Source organism: Ursus arctos, unplaced genomic scaffold (assembly GCF_023065955.2).
Source record: "Ursus arctos isolate Adak ecotype North America unplaced genomic scaffold, UrsArc2.0 scaffold_16, whole genome shotgun sequence".
NCBI classification, from domain to species: domain Eukaryota; kingdom Metazoa; phylum Chordata; class Mammalia; order Carnivora; family Ursidae; genus Ursus; species Ursus arctos.
The window spans coordinates 59,566,484-59,592,952 of NW_026622830.1; the positions used below are offsets into that span (position 1 = coordinate 59,566,484).

Genomic DNA, 26,469 nt, shown 5'->3' on the forward strand with positions numbered 1-26,469 from the left:
AGAAGGCAGTCACCATCTGCATGCATTTCTGTGTGTGATGTTGCCTTCCTCAGTACTCATGACTCAGTACTCCCCTTCCACTTCTCTCCACTATTTAGTGTTCATCGTCCTTCTCCGTGTCAGCCTCTACCAGCCATGTTATTTTAAAATATGGGGACACCGGAGGAATGATCATGGGTACACTGCCACCCTCCCTCATCAATCAATTGATCAATTAACCAATCCATCCAAACCCAGGGGGCACCTGTAATGGGACTGGGGTTTTGTTGGGCCCTATGGGACAGAATGGCAATGAGTTCCACATACTACCTGTCCTGGGCCTGGGGTAATTGCAGTTACTTGAAGATCGTTCTCAAAAAATCCCATAGGTTTCCTAGCCCCCTTGAGAGCATGAACATGAAATCAGAAGTAAGCTAACTTGTCTAAATTCCCTTAGTCTATACGTGGGGCAACAGGGGCTCTACAGCTGATGCGATCACACAAACACACACTACCTGCCGGAGTTTGCCCTGAACCTTGGAAGGACTGGGAGGGTGGGCTTTGGGCAGGCCTGGGGTAGGCATGACCAAGGTGTGGGGGGCAGGGCCAATGTGTGGCTGAGGCAGTGGGTTCTGAGAGGAGCACTGACTCCCTGCCCTGCTGCCCAGAGAGAGGTCGTGTCCTGTGGTCAATGCCAGGTCACCGGGTCAGCAGGGCTGTAAAAGCTGGTGTGTGAAATGGGCCCAGCAGCTCCTCATACAGTCCTCTAGAATCCCTGCCGGCCATGGAGGGTCTCCAGGGCAGCTGCACATGGGCCTCTTTCAGATGGAAGCACATTCACAGTTCAGACTTGGGTGAGGTATGGAGGCTGGGATGAGCTAAAGCACATTGGAGCATATGCATAATTTCAGAGGAAAGATTCTTCAACTCACCTAGCTATGGAAGTGGCCTTTAAGGAGGAGCAAACAGGACAGGAACATAATGTTACTAGTCCTATACGTTAAAAGGGAGAGAGTTGACCTCTCATCTACCTCCTGGCTCATGCTAGAACTTTGTATCCAGATTCAAGTGTCTGTTGGGTCGCACCAGATTACATCCATCAAGGTTAATAACAAGAAAGATACCAAAATCCCAAGAGGTGCTAATGAAACAGAACCTAAGCTTTGACATCTGGCAGTGGGAAAGAGAAGGAAGTACAGGTTTCAGGGGAAAGAATTTTTTTTTTTTTTAAAGATTTTATTTATTTATTCGACAGACATAGAGACAGCCAGCGAGAGAGGGAACACAAGCAGGGGGAGTGGGAGAGGAAGAAGCAGGCTCATAGCGGAGCAGCCTGGTGTGGGGCTCGATCCCATAACGCCGGGATCACGCCCTGAGCTGAAGGCAGACGCTTAACCGCTGTGCCACCCAGGCGCCCCCATGGGAAAGAATTTTTAAATAGGAAAGCAAAAATGATTGCAAACACAGCACACCTGATGCTTATGGACTCCATTCCTCTAATATGTCATTAAAATATGAAATGAACAAATTAGACTTGTACATATATTTCCCTACCCTTTCTGCTTTCCTATCCACCTTCCTCAGTCTCCAGAGCAGCAGGTGCAACCCAACTGTACCCGGAACCCTCTTGCATTGCTTCCTACCTGAGTGTTGTTCCCTACCTGGAGAGTCATCCTCCTCACTACTGGAATCTTGAATGCTCTCCACAAGAAAATCTATAGAAACACAAATATGATATATAGAAACACATCAATTAGAGGGGCTCACCCTTTCCTCCTCCTCTAGTTGAGGTTGTGTGGGTCATACGGCATCAACCTGATATTTCCTGTGGGTTCTCAGAAGTTCTCTATACTTGGTGGAGTCAGAGCCCTTCAACAAGAATTGATCACAGTTACAAACCTTCGAATGAGACAGAGATGCTGAATGAATCAGCTTTCACACTCTCAGTTCTACAGGCACATTGCAGCTCTTACCTCCAAACTTACCACCTGAGATTCAAATTAGTATGCGCACATTTGAAATGTGGCTAGTGTGACTGAGCAATGTGGTGTTATTTTAATTCGCTGAATGTTGGTGTAAAATTAATTATAAGCAGACACATGTGGCTAGAGGCTAGCACCCTGGAGAGCACAGTTCTAGAATCCAAAGATGAAAAAGAGGTCACTTGCCCTCCGCTGGTTGTTTCTTGGTTGTAGTTTGCTGGCCTGATCTGATCATTCATGTATAGGCACTTCTGGGCTCGTGCACACATGACAGGCACAACTTAAGACTCTGGGACACTAAACAGTAAGGTCAACCACCAGGTCCTAGAGGAAGCGACCTACAGAAATCCCAATGTCACTGCATAGAAACAAACAAACAAACAAACCCTAAAATATATATGGAACCACAAAGGACCCCTAATAACCAAAACAATCTTGAGAATGAAGAACAAAGATGGAGTCCCCACACTTCCTGACTTTAAAGCATATTACAAAGCTACGGTAATCCAACAGAATGGTACTAGCATAAAAACAGGCCGATAGACCAGTGGAACAGAGCAGAGAGCCCCCAAATAAACTCACACGTACATAGATAAATGATCTGTGACAAGGGTGCCAAGATTGCACAATGGGGAAAGTAAAGGAGGCACGGAGTGAACACTGACACTCCCTAACCCAGCTGTTTAGGAGATTTGCAACAAGGGTGATGGGCACCAAGCTAAAAGCCAAGTTTTACTTTAAATTCCTATTTGCCACTGTATCTTGGGTATGGACTTACAGGATTTGAGCATTTCTCATGGTATGGTGATGTCATAAATTACATTAAATTATCTTCCTGATTCTTAACTGCTCTGGGCCATGTACAAGCAATGACCTCAGCTATGACAGCTGTTGGCCTGCACTGTCCTACATGGGGCCTCTTAGCTCTCAGAATCAGTGGACTGACCAGGAGCATGTGGACTTTCTATGTGAGTTTCACTCTAATGACTATGCCAGAGCTGGCTGTTAAATCCATTTATAGTTGTTCTGGGTTATGTGACCACTGAGGCCACCTTATAATGTGGTCAGTGTTTGGGAAATGTGTACACTTCAATACTTTGGGAGTGTACACGGATGGTGAAACCCCCCTGCCCTGTGACTAATGATTCCGTAGCTGAGTGATAAGTGCAGATCAGTAGCACAGAGCATCAGCAATGGGGATACAGGCCTAGGTCCACACTTTTGACTTTCCTACTCAGGAGGTCAAGACCTGGGACAGTCTTTTCTGCTCTATCTCCGAGGAAGGGAACATTCAACAAACTTCCAGGCACAGTTGTGGTGATGGAGGAATTCGGGATTGTATGAGTAGCTAGGGAGGAGGACTGGCTCTTCTCCTTCCTCCCACATACAATAGCTGATGACGCTTTAAGATTCCTTAGTTCAGGAATGAATATGAGAGTCTATATCTTTTACGTTACTGTAGGAAGTAAAAGAACAAACCACACTCTTGGGCTCTAAAAGAAAAAAAGGCTTTAATATAATAATATTTGAATTTACCACTTACTATTTAAGAGAATAAATATTGCCCCCCGTCAAATAACTAAATAGATGGGAGGAAGGGGTGTGGAACACATGGGGCACATGCACCGCAAATCCCCAGCTGCTGAGGAATCCCTGCAGGGCCACTGGACACTTGCTCAGCCCTGAGGTTGACTGCGGCCAGTTCTTCTCCTTCTTGAGTGCTGCTGACCAGCTACGACCAGGGCTCCAGCTGGCAGGACAGGGTGTAGCTAAGGACAGAGGGACACCTGTGAGTTGCCCAGGAGCTTCCATTCAAGAGTCCCTGCCAGTGTTTGCCCACAGCTGGAGTCTGGCGCCCCGGCAACAAGGCCTGAGGCTGCCCAGGGAAGGAGGATCCCAGGAGTGGCCAGCAGAAAGAGTCTACCCCGAACCTCACCGACCCAGATCCTGATGGGCCTCACCTCTCAGCCTCGCTGAACGACTCCATAGCCTGGAACCAGGCCCGAAAAGAATCCTTGGGCTCTAGGGTGTAATTCTTGGCAGCCACCTGGAGCAGCACGATGTCCGTCATGACTTGGTATTCCTGAGCAGAGAGAGAAGCACAGGATGTATAGGGAGCCTGGGGGGGGGGGGGGAGCTGCAGGGTCTGGTGAGGGTTGAGCAGCAGGACCGGGGACCCATCCCAGGTCCTGGCACACATGGCCACCCTCCAGCCTAGAGGTTCATCCGGTCTCCACCTGTTCTCAGAGGTGAATATCAGTAGCCTCTCCTCCGGGAAGTTCTCCTGGATGCCATGTGTCTGTCCCCATCTCCTAATGGGATGGGTCTTGCACTGCTTTCTTCTCAAGGGATCCCAGGAAATGTGAGGTGGAGGGCATGGAGCCAAGCAATGTTCTTCCCAGGGACATCTCTGAGGCCCACTCCCTACCCTTCCCTGCGGGAAGCGCCACATATGCTCACCTTATTTCTTTTGTGGTGGTTGATCTCATTCCCCTGGAAAGCAGACAAAGTCCATCAGAATGAGGCCCCTGGTTCTTAGGAGCACTTGATTCCCATCCCTTCTCATGCTGCACCATGGCCAGGACCCGTGAGGGGGCCGTGCATACACAGATAGCGGGCCTGGGATGTAGGCCAGGCTCTGGGGTCCAGAGAAAGGAGGACATGGGGCAGATGGACTGGCTACAGGTCGGGACCCTGCAGCACCACCCTCTCGGAAGACAGTAGGGGAGGCCGAAGCCTCAGGCAGGAAGGGGCTGCTGCGGCTACTGAGGTGCTTGCTGACGTGGAGGGTCCTGAGTTCATTCTCCCCCCACGGGCAAACTCACCGGGGGAGGCTGAGGTCCACTCAGACAGACCTCACGCAGCTTTGCCTTCAGGAAGCTCTGCTGCTTCACCAGTCTTCGGCACCGGGAGCCGTGGCCTAACTGCAGCCTCACCTCGCTCATCCCTGAGATGGGCAACAGCCCCCAGGCTCACAGGGTAGCCGTGAGGCTGTCATGACGGGAGGTTTGCCGAGTCCTGAGAGCTCAGGGCTCAGTACAGGGGCATTCTGCTCCCAAACCTCCGGATTCTGGTCCCTCCCCCACAATCCTCAGGCTCACCCACCTCCAGATAGTCCTCCATTGCAATATCCAGCATCACCAGTTCAGTGAGGAAAGTGCCAAGTTAGGGGACAACACCCTGTGTCATGAGCAGTAGGGTTGGGATGAGTCCCTGCTCTCTGGTGCCCACAGGGACCCTCCCCTGAAAATGCTGCAGCCTCCTGGCCCACCCCAGTTTCCCACATGGAGCAGCCTAGGACCCTTAGCAGTCTCCCCTCAATTCCCTTTCCCCTCACCCTCCAAGTACATCATACTCTTCCTAATCACCTCCAGGGCCTGCTTTTAGAAAATCACAGTGTATATAGTCCTGGGCTCCTCCCCATCCCGAAACCCATTCTGGATCCAGCTTTCTAGACCCTCCTGCTGGTCACTTTGAAACAAGAATTTTAGAAGCAACAGGAAGTGGAGCTGGAGTGGAAGTCCCACCTGTACTGATTTGGAGGCTTCCAGCCCTCAGGGAGAAGCCCCTCTCCTCTGACTTTGGAGGCCCTGGGCCTCAGGCACACTCACGTTCTTCTGCAGCCTCTTCTTCTAGGCTCTCCGGAGGGCCATCACCAGGGTGGCAGATTTATTAGATGGTTGCTCCTGTAGGGCCAAGGACAAGATCCTTGAGACCGTAATACCCTCAGTCCACTTGCCCCCACCATCTTTTAATTCAGACCCTAGATATCTGACTTAAGTCAGCTGATAACTGATAAACATTATCCTTAAGCATGCCATGTGATGATTCTAGAAAAATCTCAGCTCCAACATTCACTCTATGTGTGACCCTGAGCTTGAAGCCTGGCCTCCCTGAGCCTGTTTTCTCATCAGGAAAAGTGAGAATTCTACCTACCTCCCATCGTCTCCTGAGGACTCAGTATCGTATTACTATCATTATTGTTGTGGCCCTCAACCCATCCCAACCCCTTCACTGAGCAGAGCCCTGTCCTCTGGGCTTTCAAGGTTTGTACAGGTGTCCATCTGGACTAGCTGTTGACACAGAGAGACAGGGTGTCTAGGCTAGGGAATCTGGTTGAGCAGCACCTGGTTGTTCCACCCCCAACGGAATCTTCACCCCAACCTGTCACCACATTCATGCCAAAGGCTTCCCCTCTCCAAGGAATGCTTCAGGCCATTCCCTATTTCATCCATGCAGGACCCTGTTCCCTCACACCCTTCTTCTCTTTCCAGACCTGCACCTTCCATGCTACCTTGATGACTAGTTTCCTGCTCTGTGGGTTGTCTTCAGTGCCCAGCTTTTTAAAGTTTTGAAAGCACTTCCTGAATAGAGGGAAAGGAGGCAGGACGATTGGAGGAATAATGTGGCAGGGTTGAGTGCAAGTCCCTTTTATTTGAGAACCCCAAAGTGTCAAATTGCCTGGATAACAGTTTTCTCTGGGTTCCTCTGAGCACTAAGGTCTTTGTAGGACATGGGAGAGAGCTCTGATGTAGGTCATCCTATGACTCCATTCCCATATTAATTGAGCAGCTCTGTTTTGGTCAATTTTGGTTTCAATTGGGCAGAGTTTAGTGGTTGTAAAGTAAACACATGAAAATATTTATTCAGCTCAGCCTTGTGGGGGAACATTTAGGAAAACTGATTTCTAAAGCAGGAGACATGGTGGCCTATTCTCCAGAGAGGCTGAGAGACCCGCCTGCCAGCCCAGGTCCTGTAGTCAGGGATTGCTGCTTCCGAGGAGGTCCAAGCTGGCTGAGGGGGAAGAGGACAGGCCTCTGGGAGACCCCTCATCCATCCTGGTCCATCCATGCAGAGAGACCGTCTCACCTGGAAACTTTCTCCCATGTCTTCTTGAGGTGGTATATTGAGACAGTCTGCAGAGCCGAGACGATGGCATTCAGGGAGTAGTAGTTCTGCAGGATTTGACAGGCCTGGGGAGGGAAGAGAATGAGCTGTCACGTGGGTAGTGGAGGCTGATTTTCTCTAGAGCTTCAGTCACCCTCAGTTTAAATCACTCCTCCTGGATGAAGCAGATGTCCAGGGACCTGCCGAAGGGCACACATAAGGCCCAAAGAGTCCCAATGCTGAGAGACAAAGGATTTTACCTCAGTCCAAGGAAGAAGTCAAGGAGGAACAGAGCATCCCAACATTGGGCCATGCAAGTCACAGTCAGCCTCTGGAAGGAAGAGCCTAGGGACTGCACAGTCCCTAGGGCAAAGACCAGGGCCTTCCACCCTGAGACCTGATCAAGGGAAGAGCAGTGCCCGAGACTCAGGAGAGCACCTCGGCTGGGCTTCCCGTTGCATACCTTGGCCACCTTGATCCAGTGCTCCACCACCATGGCCCTGTCCCGGGCTGTCATGCTTGGGTTGCCAAGGCAGGTGGTGATGACACACTTGGCCACACCGTTGAACTGGGCGACAGTGGCCTGGACTGTGGGTGCCAGGTGCTCATTGCCAGGCTTATTGCGCTTGGACCAGACGGAGTCCAGGCACTGATGGGGCAGCAGCTTCTTGAACAGCTCCTAGAGAACAGGGGGAGGTTTGTTCACCCAGCTATTTCACATGCAAGACTAGTGTCTTAGATAGGGGTCACAGGTCAGAGCTAGAGCTCAGAAAGCTGAGAATGTGGCCTGAGCCTGGTTGGAGTCCCTGGATGTCACTCCATTCTTTTTCACTGAGGGGCCCAGGACAGGATGGCCCAGGAGCAAATAGAGATGAGGGAAGGAAGCAGGGCATTTGCATCCTGATCATCCTCACAAACTCCAAGCTCCACGCTGCTGTTCAAGGTGGCTCCTCCCAAGGGGGACTCTTCCCCTCCAACTATTCATCCCTCTGGTTCTACTCCCCTCTCAGATGCACATTCTCACATGATAGCTACAACCACAGGTTTATCTATCTGCCCTGCACTTAAGTACACATCAGATACCTAGTAATTGCTAAGGGTACTCAGCCTCCAAAACAAGTGGGTGGGCGACCCATGGACTTGACTGAACACAGGGAGCTGCCCTCCTCCACCCACGGGACCAGGGCCTGCCCATTGGTCTCTCCATTCTGGCTCATTTCTTCTCCCTAGTACCTCCGTATCAGTGCTTATCAGGGTCTCTCGCTACAGTCCGCAGCTGGACAGTGAAAGCTTGGGGCTAAGCGCCTTGACGGGTTGACAGGGTTGGGAAGTGGTGGAGCTGAGATTTGGTCCCAGACCATAGGAGTCCACATCAGGGAAAGGCAGGTGTAAGGCAGCCGAGAGCAGAAGAAACGCTTGTCCCTGCCCCACCCTGAGAGCCTAACTGCTCACCGTATCCATATATGTGAGTTGCTCTGTCACAAGCCTGGAAGGGAAGTCCAGGAGGTCAGGCTTCTCCTCACCCAGCTGGTTCTTTGGGGTGACACAGCAGGAACCATCTGGGGTCACAGTGGGCTCTATGTCTATTGTCAGAGCTGGAGTGAAAATTCCTGGGAAAGCTGATGGTCCAGCTGACTGCAGCTCAGCACCCGGCACACATGGAGATGATGGGAGCATGTGTTCCAGTTCTGCAACAGCTGATGGAGGGGAGGCTGGCTCTGACACTGCAGGTGATGGTCGATGCAGAGCTGGGGTTGCCTCTAGCTCCACAGAAGGCCCTTTTTCTGGCTCTGCAACTGGAAGGAGCCCTGGAGCTGGCACTGGAGCAGGTTAAAGAGAAAGGTTCATCCACATCACTGACTTTCCATGTGCCTTTCCAAAAACAGGACATATACCATGGCCTTAAGGAGGGCACGTATTGCATGGTGCACTGGGTGTTATACGCAAGTAATGAATCATGGAACTTTACATCAAAAACTTGGGATGTACTGTATGGCGACTAACATAACATAATAAGAAAATATTAAAAAAATATATCCAATGAATTTCCAATCCATGAGCCCCATTCCAGATAGCCTTCCCAAACTGCAATCTCATTTACCCTCTGCCTCTACAGGCTCCAGAAGTTCCCGCTGCAGCAGGAGAATGGGGGCATGGTTTCTCAGGTCCCAGTCATGGCACTTCAGATGTACAGAGCCCCCCCCCCCCGCTTTACCTCAAGTCATATGTGGAGCACAGTCAGAGGCCTGGCCTTTCATTGCACGTGCTACTCCCACAGCACCGTTCTTTCTGTGTGGGTCCCAGAAGATGGCCCCAGGCCACTTCCAACCCCTCTGTAGCTGTCTTTGCAGTGGTTTGCTCATCCAGAAAACCTGAATGAGTGGTTTTTCCACTTACACTCTTCACGGCCATAGGTCTAGTCTACTCTGTCTTCCATGCAGACCAGTATCAGGGCTTAAGTTTGAGGCAGATTTGTGAGTGGTCTGCTCACCACAGCTTCTATTATTGGCCCCAGTTGTGGTCAGCAGAGGTGGATACGGAAAGGAGCAGGCAGAGCAAGATGAGACCACCAAAGGGGTGGATGTTTTAGGCACCAACTCAGCCCAGATTGTGCTCTGCTTCCCAGAGGGCTTGAAGGCCCATCCATAGCTCTTTTTGACTCATTTGCTTCTTCAGGAAGCCCCCCAAATTCAGCCCTCCCATGGAAACCAAGAGATCTGTGAGATCTATGGCTCTGAAAGTCCCTCCCCAGCCACAACCCCTGTATCTCCCACCCTGCTTTGTGGAGGCAGCAGTCTTTCCTTCTGGACCGAAAGACCGTGTTTTTACTTGTTATAGTCCATCATAATGGTACAAACACGGGTGGATCTAGTCACACCTAGAGTAGGCCATGAAGATGTCACATCTAATGAACTATGGACATGGGTGCTTATGATGTGTAGAGTGACTATCTGACCCTCTGACTAAAATTGAGACCCAGACATTGTATCTACTTTGTCGACTGAGTTATCTTAGTGACTGGAAAGTGCCTGCATTACTACATGCCTAATACATATTATTGAATGAATGACTCCTAACCAGTACTTTCCAAATACTGAGTGGACCTTGGGCGGCTCTGCCTGCCCCCAGTGACTCCCTAATCTGGTCACATAAAGGACCAGTGCCAGGACCAACTAGATGGAATCTCAGAAGTCCTTTGCAAACAGGAAAACTATGAGCTTTCCATTTGCTTTTGTAAACCCAGAAGGGCCACAGGCCTGTGAGGGTTGAGGTTGAGAGCTTCTTCACTGGAGAGCGAGAACTACTAAACATGAAGATGCCCAGCATGTTCAGCAGCCTTTTCTACAGAGCCAGGCCCCAGATAAGCCCGTGCCGTGTTTTCTCCCATGATTTCCTACAGTAACCCTATGAGATTCAGCCTCTTACCACCCCATTTTTCAGAAGAGGAAAGTGAAGCTCAGAGAGGTACAGTGACATTCCCAAGACATACAGCTAGTAGGTGGGAGTCTCACTCCTGTGCTGTGCCTGGGGTGGGCATTCACCTGTTGAACTGCTGGCCCAGGACCTGTTGGGGTGAAGTGAACACATGGTATTATGCAGAAAATTGTGATATTTGATATGTTTATATCTGGGAAGAATGGTACCAGGGAGCGTACGAAATGCTCCACTGTGCCTTCTCTGAGCATCAGCATCGTGCAGGCCTCGTCCAGGGACAGGATTACTTCTTTTTCCCCACCAGAAAGACGGGGCAGGGGGGGGAGCGCAGTGTACTCAGCTTCAACTCCATGAACCACCAGGAAGATCAGGGTCTGGCGTTCAGACCAGAGACTCCCAACGCTTCGGGAACTTGTGCAAGAAAAGGGACTTGAAGGCCCGCCCAGAAAAGGGCTCTAGGCTTAAAGGTGCAATTGGCTTTAGGGGTGAAATGATAAACCATTGTTCCCTTTAACCCATTTTGTTAGTTGAGCAACAATAGCATTTCTCTCTTTTAATAGCCTTTATTAAGAACTCTATGCCTTTAAGTCATCGGTAAACATCCCTACTGCAGACAGGAGAAAGCAGAAGCTTAGCATCTCCAACGCTGCTTGAGATCATAGACGTTGGGCCTGAGAACTGTCCAGAGCATGGAATGCATGGCATTCCTCCCATGCTGATGAGGCCTGGTCTGTTCCTGACATGGGGAGAAAGGTTCAGGGGAAACCACCCTCCTTGGCAGGCCACAGGGCAGCCAATTGTTTCTAGTGTGGGTTCTGGCCTTGCCCTGATCATCTGTGGGTCCTGAGAAAGGACATGAATTTGGACCCATTCTCACCCCAGACCAGCACTGGATGTTGTTGGTGGCCTGATGCACCTGCTGCTTGTCAAAGGAGATGAAGTAGCTGAACCCTTGGAGCAGCTCATCAAAGATGTCCTGGGTGAACTCTGAAAAGATAGAGCCAGCTACCTGGGCCAGGAGGCATCAGAGGCCTTCCACCCAATCTGTGGTTCTATGTTCTGGCAGATCTAGCAGCTAAAAATGTTTGTTAAGACACTTAAGTGTTCCTTGCAGCATTGCTGAAATGGCAACAGAATTGAATCATGTCAAGTTCCACCAGCCTTGAAAGGCTGAATTACTGTGGCTGACGACCTCCTTTACGGAGGTCCAAAAAGACATATAAGGACACAGCTTGTGACCTGGTGGACCTACAATGATTTGATGTACTCTGAGAAATGACGCGTTATAGAGAAACATATAGAATGACTTCATCCCACCATTCCTTTTATGTTCAATCACCCTATTTAGTGTGAGGATTTATAAGGCCTTAGACAAGTTCTCCAAGGACAGTGGAGCTGGGTTCTACACAGGATACCTGGGTGAGTAGGGAAAATAATAAAAACAGTACAAAGACACTCATGGCTTCGGGAAAAGTAAAATAAAACACAACAAAACAAAATAACCTACGCCCCTAAACTGCAAAAAAAACATTAATTATATTCTCCACCATTCCCATATATGTGAAGAGTCTTCCTACCTTATCCCATAGCTGGTGGTGGAGGTGTAGATGTTGGGATTACTTTGTGGTTGGGCCTGAGGGACACTCATGTGGAAACACTATAGGAGGGCCCTAGGTCTGTCCCCATATTTGTGTGGGGGCCCTGGGTGTGGAGAACCCTCTTCCCATTCTCACCTCAGGCAGCACTGATCCTGGGTGGTCTGGTGCACCTGACACTTGTCTAGGGAGTTGGAATAGTTAAAGTCACAGACCAGCTCATCAATGATCTCCTGGGTGCAGCTCCGAAAATGCAGTGCCCCATATATATGGGGCCAAGAGACATTAGTGGCCTCACGGGACATTGCCACAAGGGGCCAGCCCCATTAGAAATCGTGTTCTCCAGTTAAGGCTAAGAGAAGCAGCAGAAAAGACATCCAACAAAGAGGAAGCCAGATGAAACCCTAGGGCTCATGATTAACATACAGGTGGTTGAGCTTGGTCCCCAGCACTCAGCTTCTCATCCTGCCTGCTATGACCTGGGGTGTGAACATGAAAGATGGGCCAGGTTCCAACACCTGGCAGCTTGCTTCTGCCCAGGAAGGGCATCCTTCCTCTGCCCCCTCCTCTACACACACATACACATACACACACACACTTAGTGAGGGGCAAGAGGTGTGGGCCTGCTGAAGTAGGATCACTGTTGTTGCCTGCTCTCCAGTGGGCTGCTCTGAGCTGCCCTGTGTTACCTGTTGGTGTCTCCTGCCACATGTCCAGAGGGCTCGGAAAAGCGGGGTGAGACGACGACTACAATGATGTGAAAGTCTTTCTCTCTGGACTTTCTGGGCCAAAGCCCCTGAAAGTAGGAATACAGCAACAGAACATCTTGTTCTCTTGAACGTCTCGAGTCAAGTGAGCTGGAAAGCAGGCTTTCTTTGAATGGATGTGCCTGGTTACCAGAGTTCTAAGTTCAATTGGGGCCTATCACCAAGGAAGTGAGGTCGCTTCTTCAAGATTCCAGTACCTTGGCCTCTGCCGTCTCTTGGCAATGAACTGTTTACTTTTCTCCCCCATGTCATCTCCTTAACTGTACACTATGAGCCAAAAATGCCATAGCCACCACTCTCTGGAAATGTAACCAGGGTCTGAGGTTTCAGGAGACAGAGCTGAATTCAGACCTTTTTTCTTTGTTTTCCCAGTTCTGAGTCCTAAATCATTGTGTCTCTCACATATTCCCCACTTTCCCAAGCTGCTTAGTGGGGATCAGGCTAAAATCCACTTCTTAGAGACATCATCAGGTGTATGTGGATAATGTAACATGGGTGGGGTGGTCCCCTGTGTATCTGAAGCACAATTTTCAGGATGGAAGAATTACAAGAAGGGGTGGGACTTGGCATGGAGGGCCGCTCAACAGAGGCCTGGGTTCCAACAATGTAATATTGGAACACTTTCCCACTTGGCCTTGTGTAAATGTGGGCACTATGATGGGGTGGAAATGAACGAAGAAGCAGATATTGCTGTCCTCTGTAGTTAAACTGTTCAATTGTTTCCCATTATATTTAGAATGAGACCCAGTTGCCTCATTTTTTTAAAATTTTTAAAAAAGATTTTATTTATTTATTTGACAGAGAGAGACGGCCAGCGAGAGAGGGAACACAAGCAGGGGGAGTGGGAGAGGAAGAAGCAGGCTCCTAGCGGAGGAGCCTGATGTGGGGCTCGATCCCATAACGCCAGGATCACGCCCTGAGCCGAAGACAGACGCTTAAGGACTGCGCTACCCAGGCGCCCCAGTTGCCTCATTTTTGTCTATGAGGGGCGCAGCCTTCACAGTGGCTCCCACCGATCCAGACTTGTGGTATAGGCATCACTCTCTACCCATTAGGTGGTTAGTTACTGGCTTCTGACCAATAGGATGCAGCCAATGTGATGAAATGTGATGTCTAAGTTTCAACTGCAAAGAGTTTCTAACTTCCTAGTTACTTTTCTTGTGGTCTGCGTCTCACTCCCTTTCCCTTTTTCTTCTTGATCTCTGAACCAAAAATCGAGCACAGATATTTTGAACTGCCCTGTGTAGAAGCACACATGGCAGAGAACCTGGCCTGTGCCAAGGCCAGAAGACACAAAGGAACTCAGATTCTGAGTCCAAACAGCTTCCCGAATCATGTGAGCCAACTTGGGAGAAAATCCTCTGCCAGTCTAGCCTCAGTCACTGCTACAGCCTCTGACACACCTTGAGCCTGGGGAACTATGCTTATTTGTGCCTGGACTCCTCACCCACAAAAACTGTGAGAAATTAAATATATACATTTTAAGATTCAGGATACTGGGGCAAGGCAGTAACATAGGAACAATAGATAAGTAACAGTCTCCCAGGCCTCAGCACCTCTCCCTGCCTTCCTCCCTCCCCTCTGCTCTCCTCCTAGTGTCCCTCCAGCCACGGGGGCTGCCTTTTTCACCTCCTCTGGCCAAACCAGCTCTGTTAGTGAGTGTCTGCAACAGCGGTCCCTTCTTTCTGACACACTGCACACAGACTTGTGCAGGTCTAGCTCCCTTTTGTCAATCTGTTTTCAGCAATGTCACCCTCAGTGAGGCCTTTCATATTTTCCTATCCAATGACTTCCCAGCCTTCCTTCATTACACACTTCAGTCGTCGTATATAGCACTTGCTCTTTTCTTTCACGTCTTTGGTTTGTGCTTTGTCCATCTCTAGACCGTGAGCCCCTAAAAGCAGGGAGCTCTTGGTATTTTCAGCTCTCCTCATGGGTCCACCAAGGTACCTGGCATAGGGGAGTGCTTAGGGTATAGTTACTGAATGAATAACTGAGAAGATCTTGGAGCCCACCTCCCCTTTTAACAAGCTAGACTGTAGGGAGAAGCGCAACTAAAAGTTTCGAGCTGTTTCTGGGCAAGGGGACAACCACAATGGCCTCTGCCTGACTCTTCCTTCTCCAGTATCTCCAGCAGAACTGATGAGGCACCACGGACAAGGAAGCACCCTGCATCACGTTCTCTGTCTCTAGTGGTACAGCCCCAGGCAGGCACAGCACCAAAGAAAGGGGTGCTTTTATCTGGGTGTCCTCAAGGCAGTGGCTTTCCAGAGTCAGAGTGGCAAAGGAGCAGGATCTCCAGGCTCCAAGAGCAGAATAAGGGACCACAGAAACCTCCCTTTCCTCCTTTTTCTGTCCACTCCCATGGTGTCCTCTTTACTATTCCAGCACCCTCACCTCAGCCAGAAGAGTGATTCTGCACCCACCCTTGTATGTCCAAACGAGGACCCTGAAGGTCTAATGGAGACTGGTCTTGCCCCTGGACCCCAGAGACAGTGTTCAGTGCTCTGGCACTTTCCCAGAGAACATAAACAAATGATAAGCAGGTATGCGCAAGCCCAAAGCGCAATGACCTATCACATCAATTGGAGCAGCTGTCATAACAACGACAAGAGACAACAAATGCTGGTGAGGATGTGGAGCAAAGGAGCCTATGCGCACTGGCGCCGGCACTGTGCAAAACAGTATGGAGCGTCCTCAACACACTGAACACAGAACCACGGTATGTGCAGCAGCTCCACGTCTGGGAACATTCCATAGAAAACAAAGGAATATGTCTAAGAAATACCTGCACTTCCATGTGCAAGAAGCTTTATTTACCATAGCTGAGACAAGGAAAACATCAGTGCCCATTAGTGGTGAATGGATAAAGAAGTGTTACCTACATAATGGAATATTAATCAGCCATAAGAAAAGGAAATCCTGCTAAGTGTGATAACAGTTTTGGACTTAGAGGCATTATGCCAAGTGAAACAAGTGAGACACAGAAAGGCAAACACTATATATGTGTAGGTATAGATATATATAGGGAGATAGATACTATATAGATGATAGATACATAGACATTTTCCCCTTTTATGTGGAATCTAAAACAAAGAAAAGAAAAGGCGGAAAACTAATTCAGAAGAACAGATCAGATTAAAGTAACAAGAAACAGAGGGGAGGGTGGGGGCAGGGATTGAGTGAATGGTGAAAAGGTACAAACTTCCAGTTTTAAGATAAATAACAGGGATTTACAGTACAACATGATGACTGCAGTTGATACCGCTCTATGGTTTGAGAGGTGTTAAGAGAGTAAATTCTGAGAGTTCTTATCACATAATACCTTACACATACACAGTGTGTCAATTATATACAGTGATCAATTATATCAATAAAACTGGGCAAAAAATATTTTAATATTCATAATGGGCATCAGGAAAGTTGACTTGGTAAAAATAATGACACATAAGCAAAATGTAAAACAGCAGAACCCACAGTCAGTAGACTATGATATGGATAAAAAATCCAAGCCATTTGCATAAAAAATTGATTCTGATTTTTAAAATCAGTGAATTAAAGTTAAAGTAGATAAAATAGAATTTTAAATTGTGCTACATTTTTAAAAATTGATCAAGGAATAAAATGTCTTATTAAATTAACTCTGAAAATACCGTTTTGAAAAAATTTTCATGTTTTGGAAAATTCTGATTTTAAGCTTTTAAGTGGGCACAGAATGAGAACATTTTGTTGGATCAAAGTTGTCTCCAGGAAAATGGGTGAGACAAAATAGCAGCACCAAAATGGCAAGACTAAATTGTCCTGTGTTCATTTCTCTGTATTTGCAGTTTTTAAAGAAAAAATATTTTTATTGACATACAATACACATAATCAAAAATCTACCATCTACCGTCTACAAATCTACCATTTATAGGTTTATATTTCATTAAGTACATTAAGTTCATGGAATACATTTTAAATGTATTAAATGCATTAATACCCTTTCTACAACCTCCGTCTAACCCAACTTCACATCTCATTTCATCTTGTGAAACTAAAACTCTACACCATGAATCAGAAACTTACCATTACTGCCTCATTCCAGCCCTTGGCAACACCATTCTACTTTCTGTCTTTATGAATCTACTTTGGGTAGGTCCCAAAAGTGGAGTCAAAGCTTGCATTTTTATGAATGCACTTAATGTAAAAGTTCACCCATGTTGTGGCATATGTCAGTGTTTTCTTCCTCTTCTGAGATATTATTCATTCTTATTCCATCGTGTGTATAAACAACATCTGTTTCTCCTTGGACAGATAGTGGATTGTTTTCACGGTTTAGTTATTATGACTAATGATGGCATGAAAATGTATGTTCAGACAGATCTTCAAGACCATGGTGTCAATTAATTTGGGTATATACCCCAAAAGCAGAATTACTGGAACACAGGGTAAGTCTAATTTTAATTTTTTTTAAGAACTACCATACTGATTTCACAACTATGCTCAAATATTCCTACCACACACAATGAACAAGGTTTCAATTTCTCCATATCTTTGCCAACACTTGTTCTTTTCTTCTAATTCTTTGTGTGTGTGTGTGTGTGGAAGAGTCATCTTGATGAAAAATGCTATTTCACTGCTTTTTTAAATGTGGATTTCTGAGGCATCTGGGTGGCTTAGCCATTAAGCATCTGCCTTTGGCTCAGGTCATGATCCCAGGGTCCTGGGATCAAGCCCCGCATCAGGCTCCCTGCTCAGTGGGAAGCCTGCTTCTCCCTCTCACACTCCCCTTGCTTGTGTTCCCTCTCTCGCTGTCTCTCTCTGTCAAATAAATATTTTTTAAAATAAGTAAATAAAATAAAATGTGGATTTCCCTAAAAATTAGTGAGTCAAGTATCTTTTCAAATTCCTTTTCATGTGCGTGTCTTTGAGGATGTGTATTCACATTTTTTTGCACATTGACACATTACATTTGGTTTGGTTTTTGTTGCTGAGTTTATGTGTTCTCTGTATATTCCGGATATTGAGCCCCTTTCAGACACATGGTTTGCACTACGGTCTCCCGTCTTGTGGATTGTGTTTTAACCTCAGTGATAATGCCTTTTAAGTTGTTTCTATTTTGATCTTCTGCTTAGATGATCTGTCCATTGTTGTGAGTGAAGTGGTGAAGTCTCCCACCATTAACGTATTTTATAGATAAGTTTTTTTACTTTGGTTATTAATTGGTTTATATAATTGACTGCTCCCACACTGGAAGCATAGAAATTTATAATTTTTAAGTCTTCTTGCTGGATAGGCCCTTTAAGTATGATACGGTGTCCCCCTACATCTCTTACTACAGCCGTTAGTTTAAAATCTAATCTGTTTGATATGAAGATTGCTACCCCAGCTTTCTTTTGAGGTGCATTAGTGTGGTAAATTGTTCTTCATCCTTTCACTTTCAATCTGGAGGGGCTTTAGGTTCAAACCGAGTCTATTGTAGACAACATACGGATAGGTCTTACTTTTAAAATCCAATCTTGTACTGTTTGTCTTCTTATTGGAACATTCAGAGCATTTACATTCAGAATATGTATTGAAAGCTATGAATTTAGTGCCATTGTATTTAAAATCCCTGTTTCTGTAGATTGTCTCTGTTACTTTCTGGTCTGTTACCCTCGGGATCTGTTCGCCTGCAGTATCCCCCTTATTATTTCTTGTAGGGATGGCTTGGTGGTCATATGTTCTTTCAGTTTGTCTATCCTGGAAACTCTTTATCTCTCCTTCCATTCTGAATGATAGCATTGCTAAATAAGGTACTCGGCTCCATTTTCTTCTCATTTATTACCCTGCCCTTTCTCGCCTGCCAGGTTTCTGTGGACAGGTCTGATGTTATTCTGATGTTCCTCCCTCCGTATGTAAGAAATCCCTTCCCTCTAGCTACTCTCTGCATAGCTTCCTTGGTTTTAGGATTTGCAAGCTTCACTATTATATGTCGTGGTGTTGAACTATTTTTATTGATTTGAGGAGGAGTCCTCTCTGCCTCTTGGACGTGAATGCATGCTTCTTTCCCCAGATTTGGGAAGTTCTCAGCCATGATTTGATCAAATATACCTTCCAGCCCGCCTTCTTTGTCCTAATGATCCTGATATTGGTTCTTTCCAATGTACCATTAAATTCTCTAAGTCTCTCTTCATGTGTTGTGGGTTGTTTTTCTCTATTTTCTTCAATTTCCTTCCTTTCCATCAGCCCATCTTCTAGATCACTTATTATCTTTGCTGCCTCACTGACCCTGGCTGTCAGAGCGTCCAATTCAGCCTGCATCGCATGCATAGCATTTTTAAGTTCAGCCTGATTAGATCTCATTTCTGCCCTCATATATTATATATTGTCATTAATGCTTTTTCCTACCCTAGCTATTGATTTTACGATTGCCATCCTGAACGCTACCTCTGACATCATGCTTATATCCTTAAAATTAGTTCTGTGGCAGAGGACATGGTCTCCGGTTCTTTTCTTTGTTGAGAGTTCTCCTTCTAGTCATTCTATTGAGGGATGGTTGAGCGAATACACAGAGTCCAAAATATCAACCACAAACCAAGGAAGACGCCCTCTAGAAAATACTCCAAGTGGTCGGAAGCTACCACAGATACCCAAACAAAGTCACGATTATCCAAAACAGTCATTACAGTGGGGCAGAGAGACTATAAGCACTCAGGGTGGACAAGGCGGGGTGATCTGTCTGTTCCTGATTGATTTTTGGTCTCTGTCTTAGAAGACACCATGTCCCAAAATTGCAAACAATCTGGAACTTATATATAAAACATATATATAACATATATCCTATACATTTCACATACATAACAAAATGGAGTAGTGTGAAAAGGATTGGTATGAGGTATAAAAAGTATAAAAGGTAGATATGAAAATATAAAAACCCACTTCAAATCATAAATTGGGAAATAAGAGTATGTGAGATGGTAACAAGGTAAAAAAAATTAAATAAATGTAAAATTTTAGCTTGAAGTATAAATGAGTCTTGAGGGAACACCTGGACCTCAATATATTAGTTTCCCCTGGCGCTGGAGTTTTGCAGTCCTGTAGGAAATAAGCGTGTCACTTACCTGTTCTTCCGGTCTGTCTTCTGGGGGAGGGGCCTGCTGCTTGGCTGTTCAGGCTGCTCTGCCTGGTTGGCCTTTCACCACCCCTTGTCAGGGGGTTGGGTTTAACATGAGGAGGTTGTCTGTGTGGCTTTGTTCCCTGGCAGATTTCCATGCCTCCTTAGAGGGTCAGAGGAAATACGGCTGTGCAGAAAACTCTGGCCTAGGGCAGCAAGATCACGGTCACCTTTCTTCAATGAAACTTCCAGGTCAAAACATCTCCACTTGGAAAAAAACCTGTCAGCCAAGAATGCTTTATTTGGAAAAGCTGTCCTTCAGAAATAAAGGAGAGATAAAGACTTTTCCAAACAAAGAAAAGCTAAATGAGTTCCTCACTACTAGACCTGCCGTAAGGGAAGAATTAACACCTATACTACTTAAACTCTTCCAAAAATATCAACATAAGAGGAATACACACAAACACATTTTAAGAGGCCAGTATCACCATGATACCAAAACCAAATAAAAAGACTACAAGAAAAGAAAATTATATACTGGTGTCCCCGATGAATATAGATGAAAAAATTCTCTTTAAGTATTAACAGACTGAATTCAGCAGCATCTTAAAGGACCATATACCACGATCAACTGGGATTTGTCCAGGGGGTGCAAGGATGGTTCAACATATGCAAATCAATCACTGTGTGACACATCACATTAACAGAATGAAAGATAAAAATCATATGAATATCTCAATAGATACAGAAAAAGCATTTGACATGCATTTGACAAAGTACAACATGCATTCATGATAAAAACCCTCAACAAATTGGATCGTGAAGAAACGTACCTCAACACAATAAAGGCCACATACGGCAAACCCACAGCTACGGCAAACATCACACTCATTGGTGAAAGACTGAAAATTTGTCATGTAAGATGGGGAACAAGACAAGGGTGCCCACTCTCAACACTCCTATTCAATACAGTACTCGAAGTCCTAGCAGAACCATCAGACAAGACAAAGAAATCATAGGCATAAAAATTGGGAAGGGAGAAGTTAAAACTGTCTCTATTTGCAGGTGACATATAGAAATCCTAAAGACTATAAAAACAACCCTGTTAGGTCTAATCAATGAATTCAGTAAAGTTGTAGGATAGAAAATAAATGTACACCTAGCAGTAGCATTCCTATACACCAACAACAAACTACCTGAAAAAGATATAAGGGAAAAGATACAAAGAACATTTATGTTAGGGAGAAAAACAACAAAATACTTAGAAATAAACTTGAGCATGGAGGTGAAAGATCTCTTCACGGAAAACAAGACATTGATGACAGATACAAAAAAAGAAACCCACCAATGAATTGAATGGTATTGCATGTTTATGAATTGCAAGAAATAATGTTAATTACCCAAGCCACCAATAGACTCAATGAATTTCCTATCAAGATTCCAATGACTTTTTTGCAGTAAGAAAAAAAAAAAATCCTAAAATTTGAATGAAACAATGAAAGACTTTGGATAACCGAAACAATCTCTAGAAAGAAGAATAAAGCTGGAGGCATCACACTGCCTGATTTCAACTGTATTATAAAGCTATAGTAAATCAAAATCTTATGGTAGTGGCATAAAAACAGACACATAGACTAATGAACACAAGAGAGAGCCCAGAAATAAACCCAGACACATACGGTTTTTGAGAAGGGAGGCATTCTCAATGGAGAAAAATAAAACAGCTTCTTCAGTAAATGATGCTGGGAGAAGTGGATATTCACATGTCAAAGAACAAAACTGGACCCCTATCTTACATCATCCACAAAAATTTACTCAAAATAGATAAAAGACTTACAGGGAAGACCTGAAATCATAAAATTCCTACAAGAAAACATAGAGAATAAACTACTTGACATTGGTCTTGGTAAGTATATTTTAAAAATAACACCAAAAGCACGAGCAACAAAATAAAAAAAAAAAAAAAAGTGGTACTACACTCAAGAGCCTCACAGTGAAAGAAATAATCAACAAAATGAAAATGCAACATATGGAATGGGAAAATATTTGCAAATCATGTATCTGAAGAGAAATTAATACCTAAAATATATACATAACTCATACAACTCAGTTGTATGTAAAAAAAAGAAAGAAAGAAAGAAAGAAAGAAAGTAAAAAAATAAAGAAAAGAAAAAAGAAACCAACTAAAGAAAGGACCAAGGACCTAAATAGACATTTCTCCAGAGAAGACAAATGGACAACCAGCACATAAAAAAGGTGTTCAGGGGCGCCTGGGTGGCATAGCGGTTAAGCGTCTGCCTTCGGCTCAGGGCGTGATCCCGGCGTTATGGGATCGAGCCCCACATCAGGCTCCTCCGCTATGAGCCTGCTTCTTCCTCTCCCACTCCCCCTGCTTGTGTTCCCTCTCTCGCTGGCTGTCTGTATCTCTGTCAGATAAATAAATAAAATCTTAAAAAAAAAAAAAAAAGGTGTTCAACATCTAATCTTTACGAAGACACAAATCAAAACCACAAAAACCACAACGAGATATCATTCTTGTTAGAATAATTATTATCAAAATGACAAAAGATAACAAATGTTGATGAAGTACATGTAGAAAAAAGGGAACTCCTGTGCACTGTTGGTGGGAATGTAAATTGGCATAGCCAGTATGGAAAGAACTATGAACTTTCTTCAAATATTAAAAATAAAATAACCAAAGGATCCCGCAATTCCACTTCTGGTTACATAGCTGAACAAAATGAGATTAACATGTTGAAAAAAAAGAAGTTAGCCTGTTGAAGAAGTATTGCCACCCCATGTTCATAGCAGCATTATTTACAATAGCCAAGATATGGAAACAACCTGTATCTATCAACAGAGTAATGGATAAAGAAAATGTAGTCTGTATATCCAATGGAATACTATTCAGCCATAAAAATAAGGAAATCCTGTCATTTGAGACCGCACGGATGGTCCTTGAGGACATTATACTAAATAAGTCAGCAGAGAAAGACAAATACTAGATGATCTCACTTATATGTGGACCCTAAAACATAAAACAAATAGAAAAACAAATAGAAAAAGAGATCAGATTTATGGTTACCAGAGGCACGGGGTGACGGGAGGGAAAACTGAATGAAGGGGATCAAAGGTACAAACCACAGCTGTAAGTCCTGAGAATGTCATGTGCTACACAATCACTGTAGTTAACACTGCTGCATGTTGTAGCTGAAAGTTGCTGTCCTCTAGTTCAACCTCATTGAAATATTAGGAATCCCAAGCTTAATCCGAACGGTTTGAGCCCAAGGTCACAGAGCTCCCACATTGCTGTTTTCAATTGCTACCATAATACAGAACACTTGGAAGGAGCATCTATATTCCAGGAACACAGCCAAATATCCTTTATTCACTAACTCTTCTGACCCTGTGACTCCATACCCTTTACTTGTCGTAGTCAGAATTCAGTTAGATAGAAACTGCCTTTCTGATTCTAACAGTACTAACGCACTATGTTTTCAACACAAGCTGCCTATAATATAGTTTAAAGTATATTTATGATGTGTATGAAAAATAAAAAAAATTATTAGATGATAGTTAAGGTCCCAGAGGCTCGACAAATTCCACAGTTCTCAAAAATATGGCCCCAAAGCCAGCAGCATTACCTACACATTTGTCAGAAATGCAAATACTCTAGCCCTCGAGAGAACTATTGAATCAGAATCCAGTGGGATTTACCTTTGGCATCAACAAGTCTTCCAGGCAATTCTAATGCACACCAAAGTTTGAGAAACACTGCTTTAATTGTTTTCATTGTTTGCACAAAGACAAGGGTGGATAATTAGTCATAGTCATCTCCATAAACTCAATAAAAGCAACGGATTAAAAAAATACAGGCAAACTCACATATCTCATACGGAAAATTTACAATTTATAAAAAATTCTACAATATGCTTTAGAAGCTTAAAGAAAAGTGTGAGGACACATGAAACCTCATGATATATTTGGGTTTTGTGATGAGCACTGAGTGTTATACACAACAGATGAATTACTGAACTCTAAAGATATTTAGGTTTTTTTTTTTTTTAAAGATTTTATTTTATTTATTCGACAGAGATAGAGACAGCCAGCGAGAGAGGGAACACAAGCAGGGGGAGTGGGAGAGAAAGAAGCAGGCTCATAGCAGAAGAGCCTGATGTGGGGCTCGATCCCATAACGCCGGGATCACGCCCTGAGCCGAAGGCAGATGCTTAACCGCTGTGCCACCCAGGCGCCCCAAAAGATATTTAGGTTTTGTTTTAATTTATGACTGAATGTAGTGTTCATTTCTGTTTCATAAATGGATTTAAAAAACCACATATGCCTAGTAATAAATGAAACCTCAAGAAACTAGATGAGTCTCAAACAAACAACCTAACTTTACCCCTTAAGGCACTGGAAAGAGAACACATCAGGCCAAAGTTATTAGAAGGAAAGAAATAACAAAGATTAGAGCAGGGAAAAATGAAGCGGGACTAAAAGGATAATGGAGTATACCAACGAAACTAAGAACTGATTCTCTGAAAATAAAATTGACAAGCCTTTACCTAGATTTCCCCCACCCCCAAAAACAAGGAGAGAGAGAGAGGGAGAGACAGAACTCATATAAAAAATGAAAGAGTGATACCAGAGAAATGCCAAAGATCATAAGAAACTACTCTGAACAATTATATACAAAAAATTGGACAATCTAAGGGAAATTGATAAAACTCCCAGAAACATACAACTTGCTAAGACTGAATCCTGATGAAATGGAAAATCTGAACAGATTATTAGTAAGCAGGTTGAATCAGTAATTGAAAACCTCCAAAAAACAAAACTCCAGGACTAGATGGTTTCACAGGTGAATTCTACAAAATATTCAAAAAGGAATTAATACTCAAATTCTTCCAAAAAATAAAGGAGGAGGGAATTCTTCCAAACTCATTTTATAAAACTGGAATTCTTCTGATACCTGATCCAGACAAGGATTCTGCAAGAAAAACATTACAGGCCAATATTCCTAATATACACTTACAAAAATCCTCAACAAAATATTAGCAAACCAAATTCAGTAATACACTAAAAGGATCATATACACATATCTAGAAAAGTGTTGTTACAGCTGATGTCAGAGAAATTATCTGTGCTCTCTTCTAAAATTTTTATGGTTTCAGGTCTCATATTTAGGTCCTTAAGCTTTTTGAGTTAATTTTTGTCTATGGTGGAAAAAAAGTGGTCCAGTTTCATTCTTCTGCACGTTGCTGTCCAGTTTCCCCAAGATCATCTGCTGAAGCGGCTTTATTTTCCCCACTGTATACTTTTGTGGCCTTTGTTGAAGATTAATTGACCATATAGTTGTGGAATTATTTCTGAGCTTCCTATTCTGTCCTATCGCTCTGTGTGTCTATTTTTGTGCCAGTACCATACTGTTTTGATTACTACATGTTTGTACCGTAAATTAAAGTTTGGAATTGTGATACTTCCAGCCATGTTCCAGGATATTTAGGATTTTTTGCGACTCCATACAGATTCTAGGTCTGTTCTGGTTCAGTGGAAAATGCTGTTGGTGTTTGATAGGGATTGCCTTAAATCTGTGGATTAGATAGTATGGACATTTTAGGAATATTAATTCTTCCAATCGACAAACATCGAATGTCTTTACTTTCTGTGTGTGTGTCATGACTTTAAATCAGTGTATTTATAGTTTTCAGAGTCCCGGTCTTAAAGCCTCTTTCATTAAATTTATTCCCAAGTGTGTGTGTGTGTGTGTGTGTGTGTGTGTGTGTGTGTGTTTAATCGTTGGTGCAGTTGTAAATGGGATTACTTTCTCAATTTCTCTTTCTGCTATTTCATTCTTAGTGCGTAGAGATGGAACAGATCTGTGTATTAATTTTGCATCTTGTAATTTTACTGAATTTATGAGTTCTAGTGACTTTTTTTTTTGATAGGGTCCTTAGAGTTTTCTAGATATAGTATCGTGCTATCGTGCTATACACGAATAGTGACAGTTTTACTTCTCCCTTACCAATTTAGATGCCTTTTCTTTCTTTTCCTGGTCTGACTGCTGAGGTCAGGACTTGCAGTACTATATTAAACAAAAGTGCTGGGAGTGCACATCCTTGTCTTCTTTCTGATCTTAGAAGCAAAACTTTTAGTTTTTCACCACTGAGTATGACGTTAGCTGTGTGTTTTAGATATATGGTTACTGTTATTATTTTGGGGTACGTTCCCTCTAATCTTACTTTGTTGAGCATTTTTGTCATCACTGGGTGCTGTACCTTGTCAAATGCTTTTTTTTTTTTTTGAAATGATCATATGGTTTATATCCTTTACTCTTGTTAATGTGATGTATCATGTTGATTGATTTGTGAATATCGAACACCTTTGCATTGCTGGAAAAATCCTACTTAATTGTGGTAAATAATTTTTTAATGTATCAGATTTGGTTTGCTAATATTTTGTAGACAGTTTTTGTATCTGTGTTCCTCAGAGATATTGGCCTGTTGGTTTTTTCCCCCCTTTTTTGGTAGTGTCTTTATCTGCTTTTGGTATCATGGTAATGCTGGCTTTGTAGAACGAATTTGGAAACTTCCCTTCTTCCATTTTTCAGAATAGTTTGAGGTGAGTAGGTATTAACTCCTATTTGAATTCGGTAGAACTCACCTGTGAAGCCATCTGATCCAAGACATTGGTTTTGTGGGAGTTTTTTGATTACTGGTTCATTTCACTGCTAGTAGCTTGTTCAATTT

At 44.3% G+C, this 26,469-nt stretch overlaps 1 protein-coding gene across 1 annotated transcript in view; it reads right to left on the bottom strand.

The window, feature by feature from the left end:
- Window positions 1-3,453: 3,453 nt before the first annotated feature.
- The window catches only part of LOC125282064 (ral guanine nucleotide dissociation stimulator-like), a 71,133-nt gene continuing 48,117 nt past the window's right edge, over window positions 3,454-26,469 (bottom strand). The window contains exons 3-10 of the mRNA XM_057313007.1: window positions 10,339-10,413; window positions 8,301-8,668; window positions 7,312-7,527; window positions 6,831-6,934; window positions 5,573-5,647; window positions 4,422-5,141; window positions 3,923-4,044; window positions 3,454-3,730 (exon numbers count right to left, since the gene is read on the bottom strand). Coding sequence (XP_057168990.1) covers window positions 5,614-5,647; window positions 6,831-6,934; window positions 7,312-7,527; window positions 8,301-8,668; window positions 10,339-10,413 — 797 coding nt within the window. The 3' untranslated portion in view covers window positions 3,454-3,730; window positions 3,923-4,044; window positions 4,422-5,141; window positions 5,573-5,613. The remainder of the gene's footprint in view (window positions 3,731-3,922; window positions 4,045-4,421; window positions 5,142-5,572; window positions 5,648-6,830; window positions 6,935-7,311; window positions 7,528-8,300; window positions 8,669-10,338; window positions 10,414-26,469) is intronic.